The sequence below is a fragment of the Leptidea sinapis genome, chromosome 5, assembly GCF_905404315.1.
Source record: "Leptidea sinapis chromosome 5, ilLepSina1.1, whole genome shotgun sequence".
In the NCBI taxonomy this organism is placed as follows: domain Eukaryota; kingdom Metazoa; phylum Arthropoda; class Insecta; order Lepidoptera; family Pieridae; genus Leptidea; species Leptidea sinapis.
In genome coordinates this window covers 12,271,475-12,292,735 of record NC_066269.1, presented here as the reverse complement: position 1 = coordinate 12,292,735, position 21,261 = coordinate 12,271,475, and the positions used below count along the sequence as shown (strand labels likewise).

The 21,261-nt window shown below is 33.6% G+C and overlaps 1 protein-coding gene across 2 annotated transcripts in view; it reads left to right on the top strand.

Annotated features, from left to right (window-relative positions):
• Positions 1-21,261, top strand: part of LOC126980138 (bumetanide-sensitive sodium-(potassium)-chloride cotransporter) — a 104,005-nt gene that overhangs the window by 47,659 nt on the left and 35,085 nt on the right. For both annotated transcript variants that reach the window (XM_050829713.1, XM_050829714.1), the window contains exons 6-8: positions 842-1,101; positions 9,740-9,848; positions 13,260-13,399. In XM_050829713.1, coding sequence (XP_050685670.1) covers positions 842-1,101; positions 9,740-9,848; positions 13,260-13,399 — 509 coding nt within the window. The remainder of the gene's footprint in view (positions 1-841; positions 1,102-9,739; positions 9,849-13,259; positions 13,400-21,261) is intronic.

The following is a 21,261-nucleotide window of genomic DNA, read 5'->3' as shown; positions in this document are numbered from 1 at the left end:
TACCGCTATTCTAAAATTACGAAAATAATCTGTTTTATTAGTTACAATTAGTGAACGAATTTATGAGGGAACAAATAGAAATATTTTTTTAAATTAAAAAATTATCTCACATATAAAAATATAATACAAATTTCAATTATTAATATTACTTACTATTTGAAAAAAATAACATGTAAATTATAATTCTTTTATTTTCCAGAATAAAAAAATATTACAAATTTACAATCTATTCCACATAGTCAGATTTGTTTTGGTAATCAAAAACTAGTGATTGATTATCAGTTGTAAATAAATGGCATAATACCTCTAACTCAATCAATGAGCAAAGTGCAGTTTATTTATATTAAAAACGAGTATTACTTTTTTTGCTAACTGTACTGCTGTAATTGTAAGGACAAGCAGCTGTTTCATATTCTTTTCTCTATTCACTGGGATTGTACACTTCATTTAGGGTTTCATGAAAGAAGTCCCACGGCGAGTAGTGTACTAAAAGGTAAAAATCAACATTGGAAGTAGGACAGAAATCAAATAAATTTGTATTATTTGTATCTTAATCTGATATTGTTTCTGTAAAAAGAGGTAAGATAGAAAAAATATTAAAAATCAAGTTATTTTATTTTGCGACACGCCATACCCACGACACTTCTTTCATGAAACAGAGTCTAAAGTCAATATGCTAGAATCTAACTTGCAACTTCTTTGAAATTTTTTTATTGTTGTAAATCTTTTCATATCGTTGGACGGGAGGCATTTGATCCGTGATCTTGATCCGTGAAAAATGTATTGTTTGTTGTTCAAATAAAATGTATTTATATAGACTTTTGCTAATTTTGCTTGTCAGGTGGTATTTACTACATAATATCAAGATCACTGGGTCCAGAGTTCGGCGCTTCTGTCGGCATCATATTCGCGTTCGCAAACGCTGTCGCAGCAAGTATGAACACTATTGGCTTCTGTGATTCCTTGAACGAGCTTCTCCAAAGCCAGGGTCTGAAGATAATTGACAACAGTATCAATGACGTGAGGATAGTGGGTGCAGTGGCACTGCTGGTCATGTGTATCATCTGTGCGGTCGGGATGGACTGGGAGAGCAAAGCTCAGGTAAATCTATATAAATAATGAAAATGGTCTTTGTTTGAGGCTCATTCAAGCCTAAACCATAGATCGTATCGACATGAAACTACCACCATTCGATGCGAAATTTATCCTAGATGGTTTATGGCTACTTATTTTTTTTATTGTATTTTGTTATATTTAAAAATTTTATTTATTTCCTTTTAAAATTCGCCCAGCGAAGCGGGTCGGAACGGCTAGTAGTGTTCTATTTTCGAAGGGCCTACTCACCTTAAGGAATCCTGTTTAAATTTGTTTCTTATAAAATGGTATGGTTAGGTTTTTTGCTATATTATAAAAGCCGACACACCCATTAAATTTTAATTATATTTATTAAATTTTCTTGATGGACCAATAAAATGAGATTAGATTATGTTACATATATATTAAATAATATATAATTTATGTTATTATATTCATGTCAGGTTTAGATATATACTTTTCTCATTAAAAACTAAAAGTCACTCAAATGAGAATGTTTTAATTGATAGATTATTTAAAATAATCTTCTTTAATGTTTTTATAATACTACGTATAATAAATTATGTATGCATATTCAAATTAATAAACCTGGTTTTCATCAATCGAAAGTAGGCTCAGTCTGTATGCAAAATATGATCCTTAGATTAGAAACTTTCTTAGCAAAATGTTTTTATTCGTTTCAATTTTAATGGAAGTCAATATATCATTTTAATTGTTAGAAACAAGGCAGGGACGAGCTGTTAATTTGCGGGGCCCTGGGCTAATACTAAGGGCCCTGTCTTAGGTGATTGTTGTTATGTCAATATGTTTAATGTTATTTTTACTGGGTACTAACACGGTAGAGGAAAAAAGGGGGACAGTAAGATATTTATTTATTAAATATGACTCAGACAAGTAAACAGCAACTAAGAATTTAAAATAAGAGACAAGACGAGCAGGACGTTCAGCTGATGGTAATTGGTACGCCCTGCCCATAACAATGCAATGCCGCTCAGGATTCTTGAAAAACCCAAAAAATCTGAGCGGCTCTGCAACTGCGCTCGTCACCTTGAGACATAGGATGTTAAATCTCATTTGCCCAGTAATTTCTTGTATAAGAAATCAATAGGTTTTAAATAGTTATTTCCAGGTGAAGAACGTTTGCATACCTAGACTTAGACTCAGACCGAAACAGAGTAATGCTTACACATTACTGCTTCACGGCCGAAATAGGCGCCGTTGTGGTACCAAGAATCTAGCCGGCATCCTGTGCAAAGGAGCCTTTTTCACTGTAATTATTGGTGGTATAAAAATTACCTCCATAATAAAACATTTATATCAACTCAACCCGTCCCGAAATCGTAATTCTTCCATGGACCATGAAATATTTTTTGAATTTAAAATTATACTACATTATAAACTATTATGAAATAAGTTTACCCGGCATATGTTGCATTATAAGAAAAAAAAGTTACGCCAATAGCTAAAAAAAAACACGTTTGGCAACGCTCATCACCATCATTCCTCTGGTGTTGCAAGATAATATGGTGGTGATCACCCAGCACCAGGTGATCCGTACGCTGGTTTGTCCTCCTTTTCCATAAAAAACTGGGTAAATAGCACATAATAATAAATGGTAGAATTTTTATATAATATAATATATATTCGTGCATATAGCGTAAAATTTGTTTAGGCAAACTTTATGTTAGACTAAATTAACTTTATATTTATTAAAAAAAATGAATAGTAGGATAAAACCCATTGGAAACGGAAGAGAATATAACAAAATGAAAGGAAAAATAAATTACGGGCGATCTGAGGTCGGGAAGTGTAAAGGGGGGGGGATAACTCGATTTCCGGCAAAACTGCAATTTCTATGGATAAAAGTCAAATCGCAAAGTTATAGGTAATAAAAAAATCTACAACTTTTGTATTTACAATTTTTACACATAATCTCCAAATTTATGTGAAAAATTCAAATAACCGATAAGTTTTTGGTTTATTAGTTTTATCTTTTCCAAAACTAATATTTTAGAGATACGAGCGCAGTTGTATTGCCCTTATTTTCCAATTGAAACTTCAGATCTTATCAAACCAAGAGTCGAGAAGAGAATTAAAAAATTCAATAACGAATTCTTATTCCTTCTTATGAGAAAGCTCATGGTCGCTCAGAGGGCAATGGAGATTGCTAGGCTCGTAGTTTCCCTGCGAGATCTAATCAGAAATGAGGAGATCCGTAGGAGAACCAAAGTTACCTATATAGTCCAAATGATTGCGAAACTGAAGTGGCAGTGGGCAGAGGGCACATAGTTCGACGAACTGATGGCCGTTAGGGCAGTGAAGTGCTCGAAGACGCAGTGTTGGTAGGATCGTCACAAGATGGACCGACGATCTGGTCAAGATCGCCGGAATACGTTGGATGTTTAAAAAATCACTATAGGTACACCTATAGTGATTTTTAAGATCTTATTTCAAAGTGTTTATTTTTCATTTCATTCAGCAGTCCTCACTATTCATAGCTTATTAAAATTCTAAATATAAATAGAAACGAAAAGGGGTCGACAGTAATCTTTAACATAATATTAGTTTTAAAACAAGGAGTTTTTATTCGTGCCTATCTTCCTGTCATCTACATTTCCTTATCTAAATTGTGAGTAAACAGTCGCGGACATCGTAGAAAATTACTAATTATATGAATACACGTGTGACCAGTGTATGTTGGCACTAAAATGGGGGCGCTTTGGCGTTTATTAGTGTTATATTATCTTCATTGACCTCCTTAGAATGAAATTACAGATTAAATATATTAGAATAATTATAGTGTCATTTGTTACTCCATTTTGTAATATAATATATCAATTCCTTTTCCTATTAATCATAATAAATTATTTGTTCATATTTTCACCACGTGCCAATTTATACTAGCTATAGTGATGTTTACATTGATCAGAATATATAACGATTGGGTCGGGGCTGGACAATGCCCTTCGCGTTTCCTCCAGCAAACAACGCCCTTGCTTCTAACACAAATTAAACTCTCACCTTGTACCGTTATCGTGGAAATTAATGCGTTTTATTTTCAAGATAAATAAAGTTTACTAGCAGACGATAAATTTGCTATTTATGTTATGTCCTTAATCATTGTTTCTTTGTAAATGAACAAGTAAAATGATAAGTATTTAGTAATATTTGAGTGTCATATTCCAGTAATTCCTAGGGGTGTTACTTTTAATAGAAAAAAACTCATATTGATTTCTGCGTTGTCTGCCTGTAGTTGTAAGTATTAAAAAGGAAATCAAAGCTTCTTATTTAAGGCGACACTAAATGCCAGCGACCTTGAGCGATATGAGTTCACGGCTGTCGGCCCGCCAATTACGTAACAAAGCCAATATTTTCAAAATTCTTGGGTGGAAAACAGTTTATATGCTTACAATCCTCGTTATTCACTACTAATCTGAATAAATGAACCTACACATAAAAGTACAAGCTATAAGAATAACTTTTCTGAGAGAAGTACCAAAAAAATGCGTCACGCCATGCCAAAAAACTTGTTTAACTTCGTGTGATCCTTATCAGCAACAGAGTCCATTGGTTCAATAACACAGGATGTATTTTTTTTTAAAACATTCAGGTCGATTTCCGTCAAAAGTTCAAATATTTAAAAAAACTAAATATACATTTGTTAACATAAATCGAGAACATGATTCCTTTCACGACTTTCCTCTAAGTCTCGTAGTTTCCGACTTGGCCATCACCGCCCTTCTCAAAAAACCACCCTTTTAGCTATAAGTTGTCTCTGAAGACGACATTGTCTACGAAATATATAAATTTGTTACATATTATTATAGTATGTATGATTTGTTTATTAAAGTGAAACTTTTATTACACCGTCTCAAACTTTTTCGTCTGTGCTAATCGCGTGACGGTGGGGCGGCGCCTATAGTTCGCAGCAGCTGACCGTGTAGTGTACAGACTAATACTCATTTGTGCCAGTGCTCCACGCTATTTTGTTTGTTTTTGTCAGTGTTTAATGTAAATGTTGTTATTTATTAAAGTAAAATTTTTATTTGCTTTTGGTAAACAACGACACAGCTAGTGAGTGTTTTAGTTAAATGTCTATAATGTGAAAAAAAGCTTCACTTTTACCGTGGTTTCATAAAACAACACAATCCTTTTTTATATGTATATATGGCTAGCTGCAATAGTATAATGAAACAAACTTTATTATCTCAATTCTTATCACTTATACACATATAAGCTCGTCTAGGGACATTGAAGTGAATGAGGTCACCATTCCACTATTTCATTAGTTCGTGTAGGTTTCCACGCACATTGCTTTCAAATCAATTATTTCAATTTAATGATTACATCCCTTAGCTTATTGTTTGAATTATATAACTAATCACATAGTTAATAACGATTTAAACATTTTCACACAAATCATCAAGCCAGACGATGTATATAAAATTATAAATAAATAATCTGTAAACATCCAAGACTGTAAAGAAACATGTATGGTATTATATACATCCAGCTAAATTCATGAAAATGTTCAAGGTATCAAAAAAAATGGGGAGCCTATGCCTTCTAACTTTTTTTAAAAACTTTCTAGAACATTGGCCAATAAAATGAGCCAACTTCAAATTTTAGCTTTGGACGTCAACTTCTCGGCCACCCAGTATGTTATATATATGACGACCCCTATAGCCCAGTTAGGTTAGTGACCCAGCCTACTGAGCTAGAGGTCCCGGGTTCAAATCCCGGTAGATACAAACATTTATATGACGAATATGAATGTTTGTTTCCGAGTCATGGATGTATACATATATGTATTTCTATTTGTTTAAGTTAGTATATTGTATTAAATATATCGTTGTCTTGTACCAATAGTACAGGCTATGCCTAGTTTGGGGCAAGATAATTTGTGTAAGAGTGTGTCAATATTATTATTATAATTATTAAATGGAACTGTGCTGTTAGTGGGTCGGCTTGGCTTGAATAAATAAGCCCTATATAGAAAATTAAAATAAAAAAAAATACTTTTATTTATTTAGCATATTTTTGTATTTTTTTTATCAACGCGAGTTTAATTTAAATAAAATACTTTATAAAAGATTAAATGCGTATAATTGTAAATCAATGTCAGCTGTATGTGAACACATAACAGACCGTACAAACCACTATATCCGCTTCGTTCAACCAAAAGTCAAAGTCAAAGTCAAAAAAAACTTTATTCACGTCAGTCAAGTCAGGATGAAGTACAAAAGTTACAATAGCATTAAAATGAGTATAATAATATTCATTAACAAAATTTTGAACATTGATTCCAAATATCTTTATCATACAAATAATCTTTCACATTATAATAGGCCTTAGATGTAAATTATTTTTACTATACATTTAATTTTTTAATATCATTTGGGAGTTTATTATGAAATATAACACGGAGCCTAATAGATGGAAGTTTTGGCAAAAGAGAAAACATTTCTCCCAAGACGTAAGCCATTGAAATTAAAAAAAAAAAACACCCAAATTTAAATAGAGAAGACGGGCTAAAATTATCTAACATCTGGGATTCAATAATCTCTAAATTAAAACCCAAAAATACACGTAACAAAAATAATACCACCTTCGAGGCAACAAATGACGCTAAACTTCATATTGATACTACGACAAAAACTATCTTGACTAATTTCAACTGCAGTCCCCCTGAAAAACGTGCTCTGGAAAGGTCTAAAATAATACTAGGGACTTAAATAATAATAAAATGTAACTTTTGGCATATTTTAGTTTGATACAATTTAAAGGACTTTTTCTTTTTTAAAATTCGCTGAACCTGTGTTGGAGTTATAATCTTATATATAAAATTCTCGTGTCACGTTGTGCGGGACCGAACTCCTCCGAAACGGCTCGACCGATTCTCATGAAATTTTAGGTCTGAGAATCAGACAACATCTATTTTCCATCCCCCTAAATGTTAAGGGTGGTCCACACGGTTTTTAATTTTTTTGACATTTTTTTTTAAATTTGTTTGATTATGAGTCAGCATTAAAAATACATACAACTTCGAATTTTCACCCATCTACGATCAACATTTACTTTTGTATCGTGATTTTAATATCGGCAATACAACGTTTGCTGGGTCAGCTAGTAATAATGTAAGAACTTTGCGTAACCCAGATTCTTTCATAGATTTTTTATCATTATAATAATAGTAATCAGCATCACAATATAATACCTTTACATCAATATAAAATACTGAAAAAATAATAAATCGTTGTTTATTTATTAATAACTAGCTGACCCGGCAAACGTTGTTTTGCCATATAAATTATTTTTAGAGTTAGACCTTTTCTTGGACATTGCAACATTACTTTATTTATCTAAAATAAAAGATTTTTTTAAAAATTAACGTAGCCTAAGTTACTCCTTATTACATCAGCTACTTGCTAATAAAAATCCCGTCAAAATCGGTCCAGCCATTTCAGAGATTAGCCGGAACAAACAGACAGACAGACAAAAATTGTAAAAAAAATGTTATTTTGGTGTATGTACCGTATATATATTCATATACATGTTGTACAAAACTGTTATTTCAATATTACAAACAGACACTCCAATTTTATTTATATGTATAGATAAGTCATGCTTGTTTTGCACACCGTAACAAATGATGTGACGTCATTATCTCAATTCTATGGATATTAAGGCGACACTAAATGCCGGCGACCTTGAGCGATATGAGTTCACGGCTCCTATGTAGCAAAGCCAATATTTTCGAAATTCTTGGGTTGAAAATGTAACATTTTAACAGGCGCAAACTGCTTAATTGCTTACAATCCTCATTATTGATTACTAATCTGAATAAATGTACCGACATTAAAAAGTAAAATCTATAAGAACAACTTTTATGATAGTAGTATACTAAACAAATGCATGATGCCGAGAAAAAACTTGTTTAACTTCAAAGAAAACTGGTAGTTCATAATACCTTTAGAGTGCTAACTTTAACCAACAATAAGCATTAGCAACCTACAAGTAAGACTTTAGGGTATGTGTAACAGGATAAAGTAGTGTTCATAGCTCCAAATCCTATATTTTCACCACAAAACTTGTCTAAAAACACCTTGTTTGCATGTTTTCTGTTTTAATAAACTAAATAACTTTTTATTCAATGATAAATTCCACAAAAATGCATTTAAATTTTCGCATGTAATTTGGTGAATATACTGGACGCCATGTTGAAGAATTCATGAGGTCAGTTGGTCATGTAAACAAAATGCGTGTATCAAATTATTGCAACTTTGCAATAAAATCTTACACATGCTTTCTGTGTCAAAGTTAAGTTAAACAGATTTAGTACAAATTATCGAAACCAGGATTTTGACATAACGGCAATACGGACTAGTAAAAAAATACGGACTCCATGTCACCTAACATAGCATTGTAGCACCAAAACAAGCCGATTAACGTATATAAATAAATAGATAAATACATAGCCCCACGCACACACTTACACTACTACAGGCCGATAGGCGGCCATTATGAGAATTGTCATCGTCTGTGAAAGATCAGTTTGCGTCTCAATAAAATATTTTAAAAATGCCGTCGTGCGTTGTTGAAAAGTGTTAAAACGATACTATATAAGTATTTCTGGCCATATATGATTATTTAAGGGAGAAAAAATTGTGTAACTAGTATCCTCCGTAACCGCACACACACTAGCATAACGGTGCTTGACTTGCTAATATCACGGCGTGGAGTCCTTCTTTTTTTACTCGTCCGTGAACGGCAATTAGTTGCTTAATTAGGCGGACCCCTAAGAAGTATTAGCCCAGGGCCCTGCAAACTTACAGTCCGGCCCTGTGCTAGATAATTTATGTCACAGTGTGTTTTTCATACTCTTACACAAATTATTATTTGGGGCATCCAAACTAGGCATAGCTTGAACTACATACATAAGGCAGGGACACTAACCACTGGGGTATATATAATAATAATATTAAATTAATTACTAAAAGATACATGCAAAGTAATTAAAGTTAACAGGAAACTATGAATATTTGAGTACATTGTAGTCTATTTAGTGGGTCTACACTAAGCAAGGTAACTTGTAACACAAAAGCCGGGAAACACAGTTACTAAAAAAATACTTCTGTTTGACTCGAGGAACAAAGCATGGAGATAGTAGAAAAATAATAGTAAATTAGTAAAATAAAAAATATGAGTCGTTGGTTTGTCCTGCGTGAGTGCCGGTGACGGACGCAGTATGATATGGTTGGAGTATGATTTTGATCGTTTTATGATACGTACTTTATCTGAATTGTTACTGTAATAACGGGCGTCGATCATGTGGAAAATCTAATAACTCTATTAAAAACTGAGTACTAAAATACACTTTGTACCAATCCAAAATCTACAGACTTAGACGATTTAATTTTTTTTTTATTTTACAATTAAATTTGAAAAACAAAATTCTATGAACGATATTTGACTCGAACCCACAACCTCCGGCGTTCCGTGCCGGTGCTCTAACCAACTGAGCTAACCGTTCGAGTGACGTATCGTCATAAAATTTTATTTTTTAAATTTTATTTGTGTATTAATCCTAGAAGTGAGGGTTACCACTTTAAAAAAACATAACAAATTGTTTATTTTGTTGCAGAACTTCCTGATAGCTATCATCGTTGGTGCAATGGTGGACTTTGTAGTGGGCACTATTATGGGGCCCAAAGATTTGACTGAAGTTGCTGAAGGCTTTGTTGGATTGAGTGGTAAGGATCCAACTTAACCCTTATCTACATACAAAGAATAAAAGTGAACTTTCTCCCTTAAAAAAGGGACAACTTTCTCCCTTTTTTAAGGGAGAAAGTTGTCCCATCTCTTTAAGTTTTTTTTTTTTTTTTGAAGATCAGGACAAAGGAGCGTACGGGTCTCATGATGTTCAGTGATCACCGCCACCCACATTCACTTTTAAGGAAGCTTATTCAGATTTTTTTTTAATGAAAATAAGGGACGTGACGAGCAGGACGTTCAGCTGATGGTAATTGATACGCCCTGCCCATTACAATGCAGTGCCGCTCAGGATTATTGAAAAACCCCAAAAATTCTGAGCAGCACTACAAATGCGCTCGTCACCTTGAGACATAAGATGTTAAGTCTCATTTGCCCAGTAATTTCACGGCGCCCTTCAGACCGACACACAGTAATGCTTACACATTACTGCTTCACGGCAGAAATAGGCGACATTGTGGTACCCATAATCTAGCCGGCATCCTGCGCAAAGGAGCCTCCCACTGGTAAATTGTTATCTTTCGATCGTCAGCTTCCTTTCGCGGTCCTTCGCCGTAATATGTACACGGACCAGGCATTTTCTAGATATTCTAAAGTTAATCCAAAACTGTACTCATTGATCTTATAACTCATAAACGTATAATATCTCAACGTATAATAATAAACGAATATTACAAAAAGCCAGTAGCATTTCGACGATATGATGCGATCATTACCTGACCAATAGGCGATCAGTAACCCGCGCCCGCTCACCTCAGTTAGTTGGCTGAATTGTTTGCATTGATAATATACAGGGTGTCGCACGGCTATGCCCCATGGAGGTGAGTACTTTAATTATTGCATAACATTTTACTGAAATGAGACTTTACTTTAATTTAAATAGATAATTTTAACTACGTTTTTAGAATTTAAAATAATTGCCAGATTGAAATATGAATATAACCCACACGAGAAAAAAATACCCTGTAGCTTTGTCATTTCGATCGAAAGGCTTCATTATAAGACAATTATAAGACCTGTTTACCGCTTCCATAACGCAGCATCAGAAAAAAAGGAAGACTATTAATTTTAACATATTTTTATGTAGTATTTTCTTTGATTAACGCGAGTTTCTATCTCGCAGTCCCACTGAAAACGAGATCTGGAATGTTCATGAAACTTCGGGTTAACTAAAATAAAAATGTAACTTTTACGCAAACATCTAATCTAAAACCGTTACAATTACACGCGTTTTAATTTTACGCTTTAAAAGTGTTTTATTTAAATATTTTTTGTATAACTTTGTTCAGTCAAAAATGTAAAGATATTGCCGTATAGACTTCAGTTGTTGAAATTATTTTGTTCGATTCCTCGTTCAATCAGGCAATTATTTGAAAATCTATGAATGGAGTTTTATTTTTTTTTTTAATTTAAATTAAGAATTCTTTAAGTTAAATATTACATCTGCAATATTTAAGGTACTTCTCCTCAATGTGGCATAGCCGTGAGACTTTCGGCACAGTTATTACTGTACTGCTTTATAAGGTCACTTACTGACACTAGAAAACACTTTAAACTTTAAAACTGTTTAGGTTTTCATGTGCCGTTTTAAATATGACATATATGAGTATATAAGCTTTAAGGCAAAAATAATTCAAATTCAAATGTTTTTATTCAAAATAGGATTTAAAATCACTTATTGAACGTCAAAAACTACCACCCATTCAAAAGAAACTGCCTCAGACCTGAGAAGAATTGGCGCAACAAACTCAGCGGGATTTTTTTTATATAAAAGTATGGATAACAATGTGATATCGTACAATAAACATTTATAATTAAAGAGCCTGAGGTTCATTCCCAGTCCGTGGTGTCATAAAGAAAATCGTTTATGTTTTTAACAATTCTTTTAAATTTTGTAACACATTTGTTTTTTAATGAAAATAAGGGACGTGACGAGCAGGACGTTCAGCTGATGGTAATTGATACGCCCTGCCCATTACAATGCAGTGCCGCTCAGGATTATTGAAAAACCCCAAAAATTCTGAGCGCAACTACAACTGCGCTCGTCACCTTGAGACATAAGATGTTAAGTCTCATTTGCCCAGTAATTTCACTAGCTACGGCGCCTTTCAGACCGAAACACAGTAATGCTTACACATTACTGCTTCACGGCAGAAAAAGGGCGACGTTGTGGTACCCATAATCTAGCCGGCATCCTGTGCAAAGGAGCCTCCCACTGGTAAATTGTTGTCTTTCGATTGTCAGCTTCCTTTCCTGAAAATCGTTTATGTTTTTAACAATTCTTTTAAATTTTGTAACACATTTGTTTCATACATTTTCTGGGATCATATTGTAGAAGCATATACATCGCCAAACAAAAGACTTACTAACTCGACCCAACCGAGTCGTAGGCACAAGTTTATGTTTGTTCCCTGTGTTAACATTATGAATGTCACAGTTTCTAGAAAATTCCTCAATGTACTTATGAACATACAAAGAAAAGAGGTTTTCTTCTCATGAGTAGGTATATACTGCGTAAACTGCTTATTAAATGAAATTACTGAGGCTAACGTTTATTTATTAATATGCCACTGGTCTTTATTTATTATTTATCACAGAGATGCTAATTTGGTTTCATGAGAGAATACCCCATTGTAATAACTATTAGCGTCCGCTGTTTATGATGATTAAAACTATTGTTTCTACGAATGTCACTTAGAAATAATACCTTAAATGATGACTGTGTTGATGTAACCAAGAATAAATGGTTTAAAAAAAATATATGATGACAAGTTTATTAGAAATGACTTAGTTTGAAATATTAAGATTGATAAGGTATTTCATAGAAAAAATATAGAAAAAAAGAAGCCCGCTGAGCTTCTTGGCACATGATGCCGGTTAGATTATGGGTAACACAACGGTGCCTTTTCTGCCGTGAAGCAGTAATGTGTAAGCGTTATTGTGTTTCGGTATGAAGGGCTAGTGTAATTCCTGGGCAAATGAGACTTAACATCTTATGCCTCAAGGTGACGATTGTATTGTCAAGTGCCGCACAGAATTTTTGGGTTTTTCAAGAATCGAATCGTCAAATCTCATGTTAAGTAGATTCTATAAGACATTTTACGAAAATTGTTATTTTTTTTTAACTTTAACTAATAAATACAATGAAAAATGGCACGGAACGCCAGAGTTCGTTGGTTCGAGTCCCACATCGTTCACAAAATTTTGTTTTTAATTTTTTTATTTGTGTATTAATCCTAGAAGTGTGGGTTATCACTTTAAAAACACAACAAATTGAATGGAAATAGCATCATCAATAATACAATCAAATATATTTAGAACAAATCATCATATTTATCAGAAATTCATCAAAGTAATTTATTTCGTACTCTCAATGAATCATCTTTTGGCAGCAACTACGTTTGTGGAGAATTTCAATCCGGATTTCCGGTACAGCGAGAAATTAGATCAGGACTTCTTCACTGTTTTTGCCATATTCTTCCCGTCCGTGACCGGGATACAAGCTGGTGCCAACATTTCTGGTGATCTTAAGGTATGTATAAAAATTAGAATAAGTGTTTCATGTTATTAATGCTTTGAAGTCATATTGTAATTAGTTTGAAGTACTGATATTATGTCATTTAGTATACTTTAGTTTTCTCTTAGTTATTTATAACATGCGACGAGTGTAGTACACGGTAAAATCCGAATGGGTTTATATTTGTACTTAAATTGAGGTAAATTGTAAATTACTTTTTTGTGTGTAAAAAAAAATAAAAAAAGATGGATGTATGTATGTATGCGCGTACACCTTCCTTAAAGGCCGGCAACCAAACACCAGGTTACCCGTACGCTCGTTTGTCCTCCTATTGCATAAAAAAAAAATGTGTCATGGATATTTGATTGTCTTGTTCATACACAACTAAACATTTTCTCTAAGACCATATTTTGGAATTTTAAATATTTATTCATATGTATCTCCATCTTTATACATATTATACATTTACAATATATATCTAATTTATATTTTTATATATTACCAATTACGGGAAAATACATCATTCGCTATTTAATATTAAAAAAAACAGCGTTTTAAACTGCACTATTACTACTTAGCAGTACTAATAAAATACACAAAAAGAAAAAAAATAGAACCAAAAAAACGAATACAATTAAAATAACAAGACGAATATCTTTAACAACAATTAAAATGGAAACAGTTAATTACATTAAGAAAAAAACTGTAACCAGCTTATAAGAAACATTCTTCAAATTCAAATATTTTTATTCAAAATAGGATTTAAAATCACTTCGTCAAAATCTACCACTCATTCAAAAGAGACTGCCTCAGACCTGAGAAAAATGGGCGCAAGAAACTCAGCGGGCTTTTTTTTTAATATAAAATATGGATTACAATGTAATATCGTACAATAAACATTTATAATTAAAGAGCCTGAGGGTGTTCGCTTTATTCCCAGTCCGTGGTGTCATTAAGAAAATCGTTTATGTTATAATAACCTTTCCCACACAATTGTTTTTTAACAATTCTTTTAAATTTCGTAACACATTTGTTTTGTACATTTTCTGGGATCATATTGTAGAAGCATATACATCGCCCAACAAACGACTTACTAACTCGACCCAACCGAGTAGTAGGTATAACATAAACTAGCGGCCTTCCGCTGCTATGTTCACAGATTAATGACAGTCCCACTGTCCCGTGACAGCTTCGCGAAAGAACTTAATATAATATACCAAATCGCGGTTTCCAATGGCTATACAAAACAGTTAGTGAACAAATTTATTAAAAATAAACAAAAACATATAATTAATTCAGAACTTTATCCCGTCCCACCACAATCAAATACCAAATATGTGGGTAGTTTGACATATATTGGTCCAATATCGGATAAAATAGCTGAAATATTTAGGAAAAACAATATTAATGTGTCCTTCCGAACGAATCACAATGTCAGTCGAATATGTAATTAAATAATTCCGAAAAATCCGGCGTTTATAAACTAAGTTGTGACAGTTGTAACGGGGTATATATAGGTCAAACAGGTCGAAATTTCGAAATTAGATTAATATTGCCACATTTAGGAATAATCACCCCGAAAAATCACACTTCGCGAAACATTTAATTGATACAGGTCACTCACTCGGAAACAATAATAATTTTAATATTTTACATATATGTGAAAAAGGATTTCGCTTAAATGTGTTAGAGCAATTAGAAATAATAAAACACAAAAATAACATGTCTACATTGTTGAATGAACAAACTAATTTAGTCCCATCACCTTTGTTACGTGTCTCTTCCGGGGGTAATACGTCACAACAGCCGACCAATCACAGCGCGTCATTTCATGGGACGAGGGTATAAAAGAGCGGCTTCCGGCTCATTTGATTCAGTCTGGTGCCAGATTTTGGCGAGACAACACGTCCTGTGTATGCCTCGTGTAGAGGCGAAACACGTGTCGAATTGTTTTAAAAACAAATATTGGCGGAATTAACACTAAAGAAAACCTAGATCATTTGTATAATTATGGATTTCCGCAAAGTAACGCCTAATTCAATAAATTTTCTATACAAAACATTATCAAAAATGTATTGAGAAGCAACAGTCAAAATGTTTATTTCTTTAAATTTTTTTCTTAATGATTCTTTAGGACCTAGGTTATAAATCGCGCGAATAGCCCTCTTCTGCAGCACAAAGATAGTATTAATATCGGCCGCACTGCCCCATAACAATATACCATAGGATATAATACTATGAAAATAACTAAAGTATACTAATCTCGCCGTATCTATGTCAGTTAACGTTTCACTTTTATTTATAAACTTCACGTTTATTTATAAACTAGCCGTTCCCGCCCGCTTCAAAGGAACATTGTAATTGGGAAAATTAGTAGCCCTAAACCATCTAGGATAAATTTCGCATCGAATGGTGGTAGTTTCATGTCGATACAATCAGTCGTTTAGGCGTGAAAGAGCCTCAAACAATGACCATTTTCACTATATATATACTAGCTAACCCGGCAAACGTTGTTTCGCCATATAAATTATTTTTAGACTTAGACCGTTTTTGGACATTGCAATCAATAAAAGATTTTTTCTAAAATAAACGTTAGCCTAAGTTACTCCTTATTACATCAGCTACCTGCCAATAAAAGTGCCGTCAAAATCTGTCTAGCCATTTCCGAGATTAGCCGGAACAGACAGACAGACAAAAATTATAAAAAATGTTATTTTGGTTTATTTACCGTATCTATTTTCATATAAATGTTATTTCAATATTACAAACAGACACTCCAATTTTATTTATATGTATAGATATATGGACTATAAGAGCCTCTCACAACCAATGTCCAAAGATCTATCACACATTTCAATATACTCTATTTTGTTAATACACAATATAATGTGGCTGTGATAAAGTACTAAAGGGCTTTCTTTTGATTGCTTGTGCCTACAGGAAGATCGATTCAAAATTAAACCTAGCGGATTCTTGTTTGCGGTGGATAAATTGCCGGGATATACCTAATTCTTAGGAATATATGTCGCGTAATTTACGGCAGCAGGAAATTGATACCTAAATACGGGGCAATCAAAAGCTCTGGTTGACGATTGGTCGAACTGTGATGACGTCAGTGGCTGAAATTAACTAATGAAACGAAGCAGTTCTCGGTATACCGTCAATGTTTGTCATTCATACACATTAGCACGTGCTGTATTTACTAATAGATGGCAGAATATGGGCAGTATTTCCAACACAGAAACGCTAAAAGAGGAACCCTTATAGATAGATATTATGTTCCAATAATAAAAATTATATTTATAGATTCCTCATGTCTGTCTGTCTGTCCGTGTATGTCACAGCCACTTTTTTCCAAAACTATAAGAACTATACTGTTGATACTTGGTAAGTAGATGTATTCTGTTAACAGCATTAAAATTTTCACACAAAAATAGAAATAAAAACAATAAATTTTGGGGGTTCCCCATACTTAGTCAAAAAGTTTTTTTCATCAAACCCATACGTGTATCTATGGAAAGGTCTTCAAAAGATTGCGCAAGAGACAATTCCAAAGTGGTAAAATGTGTCCCCCCCCTGTAACTTTTAAAATGAGAATGATAAAAAATATATTATGTACATTACCATGCAACCTTCCACCTAAAATTGGTTTAAACGAGATCTAGGAAGTAGTTTTTTTTTAATGTATAAATAACGACAGGTCATTTGCTTCTTGATTTAGAACAAAGATTTTTTACCTTTTCTATTTAAATAATTTTATATAATTTCCTTTTCTATATAACTTTTATTTTATGTTACTTGCTGGTTCGGAACCCTTCAGTGGCGAACCCGACTCGCACTTGGCCTCTTTTTTAAAAATAGTTATATGACATTGAAACGACCTGTGGCGTAGCATGCATCGTTGGTATGACCTAATAATATTCATGGGCTTATATGATCGGCGGTTGGATAACATACAGTCTTTGTACGATGGCTGTGTTTGTGATCTCATTCGTAATTTTTCCGGGCGATTAGAACCAGAACTTATCTTAATACGTAATGTTATATACCGTGGTAAAGTTAGTTTAGTTGCATATGGAAATTTTACTAAACATTCTTTGTAAAAATCGTAGTGACAAAATTAAGAAAAACACATAACAGATTAAAAAAAATGAAGAAATGAAATGGTTCTCATCTCGTCCCATTTTACGTTTTATTCTAAGCGTTTATATTTATTATAATTCTATTTAGGAATACCTTCCTTACTACTAATATCAACCTCATATGTATACCACAGTGTCCAAATATTTTTAACCAGTGTATGTTGCCAGTGATGACTGAAAGAACATAGACGTGGCCGCTATTTATGGGCTTGATGAGAAAGCTCATGGTCCCTCAGACAAAATAGGAAAGGGAGTGGAGTTTCGCTGCAAAATCAAATCAGAAAAGAGATCTGTAGTCACCGACATAGCCCAAATGATTGCGGAACTCAAGTGACAGTGGGCAGGGCACATAGCTCGACGGACAGATGGCTGTTGGGGCAGTAAAGTCCTCCAATTGCGACCGGAAGGCTTAGTATTGGTTGCCCCCCACAAGATGGACCGACGATCTGGTCAAGATCACAGAAATAGGTTGAATGAGGGCAGCAGAGGCCCATCGTGGAGATCTTTGAGGAAGTTCGCTGTAAGACCATATTACCAATATCTTATACTAGTGATCCGCTCGTCTCTAGTGTGTATCCTGCCCGTGTATGAATGCCTGGCTTTAAACAAACCAATTTGTTTAAAAATGACTATTGTTGTCACCTTCTAGTGAACAATTTCAATGTTACTCGAAGGGAAATGTTTGAACCTAGAAACCCGAACGATTTTAAGTTAATCTCATTAAAATCTTCTCAAAAATATATTCAATTGGGGTCTATACTTACTGTGATTGCTGAGAAATAAAAATCCTTTCGGGACTACGGGATTATTTAGCTAAGTATTACTATTGTGCAAGAGGAACGATAGCTGGTCCATGTCAACTCGTGAACGGGTGCTGCTTGTGGTGCCAGGTCGACTTGTTATAGTTGATAATGGATCATTGTATTTGTTGGATGCAATTACTAATTGTGACAGTAATCACGACCATCGTGTTCACAAAGCATCCTTACACAAACAATGAGTTCAAGCTTTAAAGGTTGATGCATCCAATATACGAATATTATATTTATGCATTTAATTCTTTATTCTTTTTCATGAAATAATTTATATTATTCAAACACAACTCACATATTGGATGCAGCACCTTACAAACAAATTTGTTATGTATATTACAGCCATTGTAAAATACTCTATTTGATTGAAAAGAGTGGCCGTTGAGTTTCTTATATGTTCTTCTCACGAGCTCAACTTTTTACGAACATATGGTAAATTCGGTAATTTATAAGAAATATTTATAGTGACGATTCAGAAATGCTTAGTTTAGGAATATTTGAATAAAGTTTATTTGACTTTTGACTTTATTAAAAAGTATTTTTTGTTACAAGTTTCAAATGTTTTCACTTATCATTTTCTCAAAAAGGTTTTCAATAGTTCGAAGCCGCGAACAACACTTACTTAATATCCGCTCATGTTATTATAATATTATGTCTTCAAAAACACGTGATATTTTACCACCATTTAGTAGACACCTCCTAAATTTGACAAAATAATAAATACATTTTTAAGAACAAGGAAAATTGTTTACTTAGATAAACAAAGATGAAGTGAGGCTATTACTTGACCTTGGGAGATTTAAAGGTCACAAACTTTACGATAATTGTGTCAAAAAAGTCGTAGTTAAGTTGTTCCTGTTCATATTTCTATAAGGAAGTTATAGCTTCACAATAGTTCAGTAGTACATTGTTTAGATTTATAAGAGCGACATCTCAAGTCAATTTCCTAATATGCAATTATTAGGATTGAGCAGGTTATCGACTGTAAAGTAGATCCTGTAGATGGAGCCACAAATTTCATTTGATGCGTCACCTGGATGGTTGATTCCTGCCGCCGAATTCCACCTTCGCACGACACGCCACAAATTAGGATATCATCCCCACCATCTGGATGTGTCCTTCCTACGGTGTTTCTGGGACGATACGACATAGGCACCTTCAAAATATTAAGGCATAAAAAGGCATAAAAGTCATTTATTTTATCAAAATTGATTCCTTTAGAATTCTGTTGATGTCATTTCTAATAACTACTAGATACTACTACCGCTTCGGAAACAAATGGCGCTCTGAGAGAGAAGAAGCGGCGCAAGAAACTCTCCCAGCATTCTTTTTTTGCGCTCTTTTCATTAAAAATATACAATATTGTACAGTCATTTCTATCGCTATAAAATAATCACAATCTAGTCCCAGGCTGTCCGATCATTTAGATATTCAGCAGTGGAGTAATAGGATTTACGACAAAGCCATTTTTATCAAACATTTAAATTTATTTATAGATAATGCCTGAACAGTGGCTGGGACTTTATTATAGAAGTGTATACATTTACCCCTAAAGCTATTATGTATCTTATGAAGCCTACTAGAATTAGTTACAAGCAATCCCTTATTTCTAGTGTTATAATAATGAAAATCACTATTAAGAGCAAAAAGGTGAAGATTTTTGTAAACGTATTATAAATTTTCATAAATGTACTGACAATGAACAGTCATAATATTTATTTCTTTTAATTTTTCTTTGAGAGACTTTCTGACTGTCTGATTAGATTCTTGACATTTTATCTTTTATTTTTGCAATACAATTTGCTAATTTAAAGGAGCTATTCTTTTGTGGGGTTATAGATGATATTAATAATGCAATCATCTCAGCCATTTGTCTTTCTACATCTGTTAATTGATCATTTAAATCGTTGTCAAGGAAATATTTTCGTTAGAATCTTGGAATATTGATCTCGAACAATGGTGGGTACAACAATTGAGAAAATAAAGAGGCGTATGGCTCTAACAAGAATTGCAGAGGAGAAAATGACTAAAATATGGAGAGACAGGAACATTACAAAAGCCACTAAGACCAGGTTTATGCGAACGCTAATGTTACCCATATTTTTATATTCCGCTGAAACGTAGACATTGCGAGAGGTTGAAAAGAAGAAGATAGACTGTCTAGAAATATGATGCTGGAGGATGATGCTTCATGTGTCGTGGAAAGACTATCGGACGAACGTTTCGATACTGCAGGAATCAAAAATCAAACAGCGTTTCTCTTTCACATTGCAGTCTCGCATACTCCATACCAGTGGGAGGCTCGTTTGCACATAAAGCCGGCTAGATAATGGGTACCACCACGGCGCCTATTTCTGCCGTAAGCAGTAATGTGTAAACATTACTGTGTTTCGGTCTGAAAAGCGACGTAGCTAGTGCAATTATTGGGCAAATGAGACTTAACATCTTATGAGACATAAGATACTAGATAGCTTTAAGGGTAAAGCTTTTATCTATAAATAAATTTAAATGTTTTATTAAAAAATGGTAAATCCGTAAATCCTAATACTCCACAGCTGAATATCTAAGTGATCGGACAGCCTGAAACTAGATTATGATTAATTTATAGCAATAGCAATGACAGTACAATATTGTATATTTTTATTAAAAAGAGCGAAAAAAAAAAGAAGAAAGAAGGGAGAGTTTCTTGCGCCGCTTCTTCACTCTCAGAGCGCCATTTTTTTCCGAAGTGGTAGTAGTATTTGGTATATTAGAAATGACATCAAAAAGAATTCTAAAGGAATCAATTTTGAGAAAATTAATGCCTTTTTTGCCTTTATGTCTCAAGGTGACGAGCGCAATTGTAGTTCCGCTCAGAACTTTTGTGTTTTTCAAGAATCCTGAGCGACACTGCATTGTATTGGGTAGGGTGTATCAATGACTC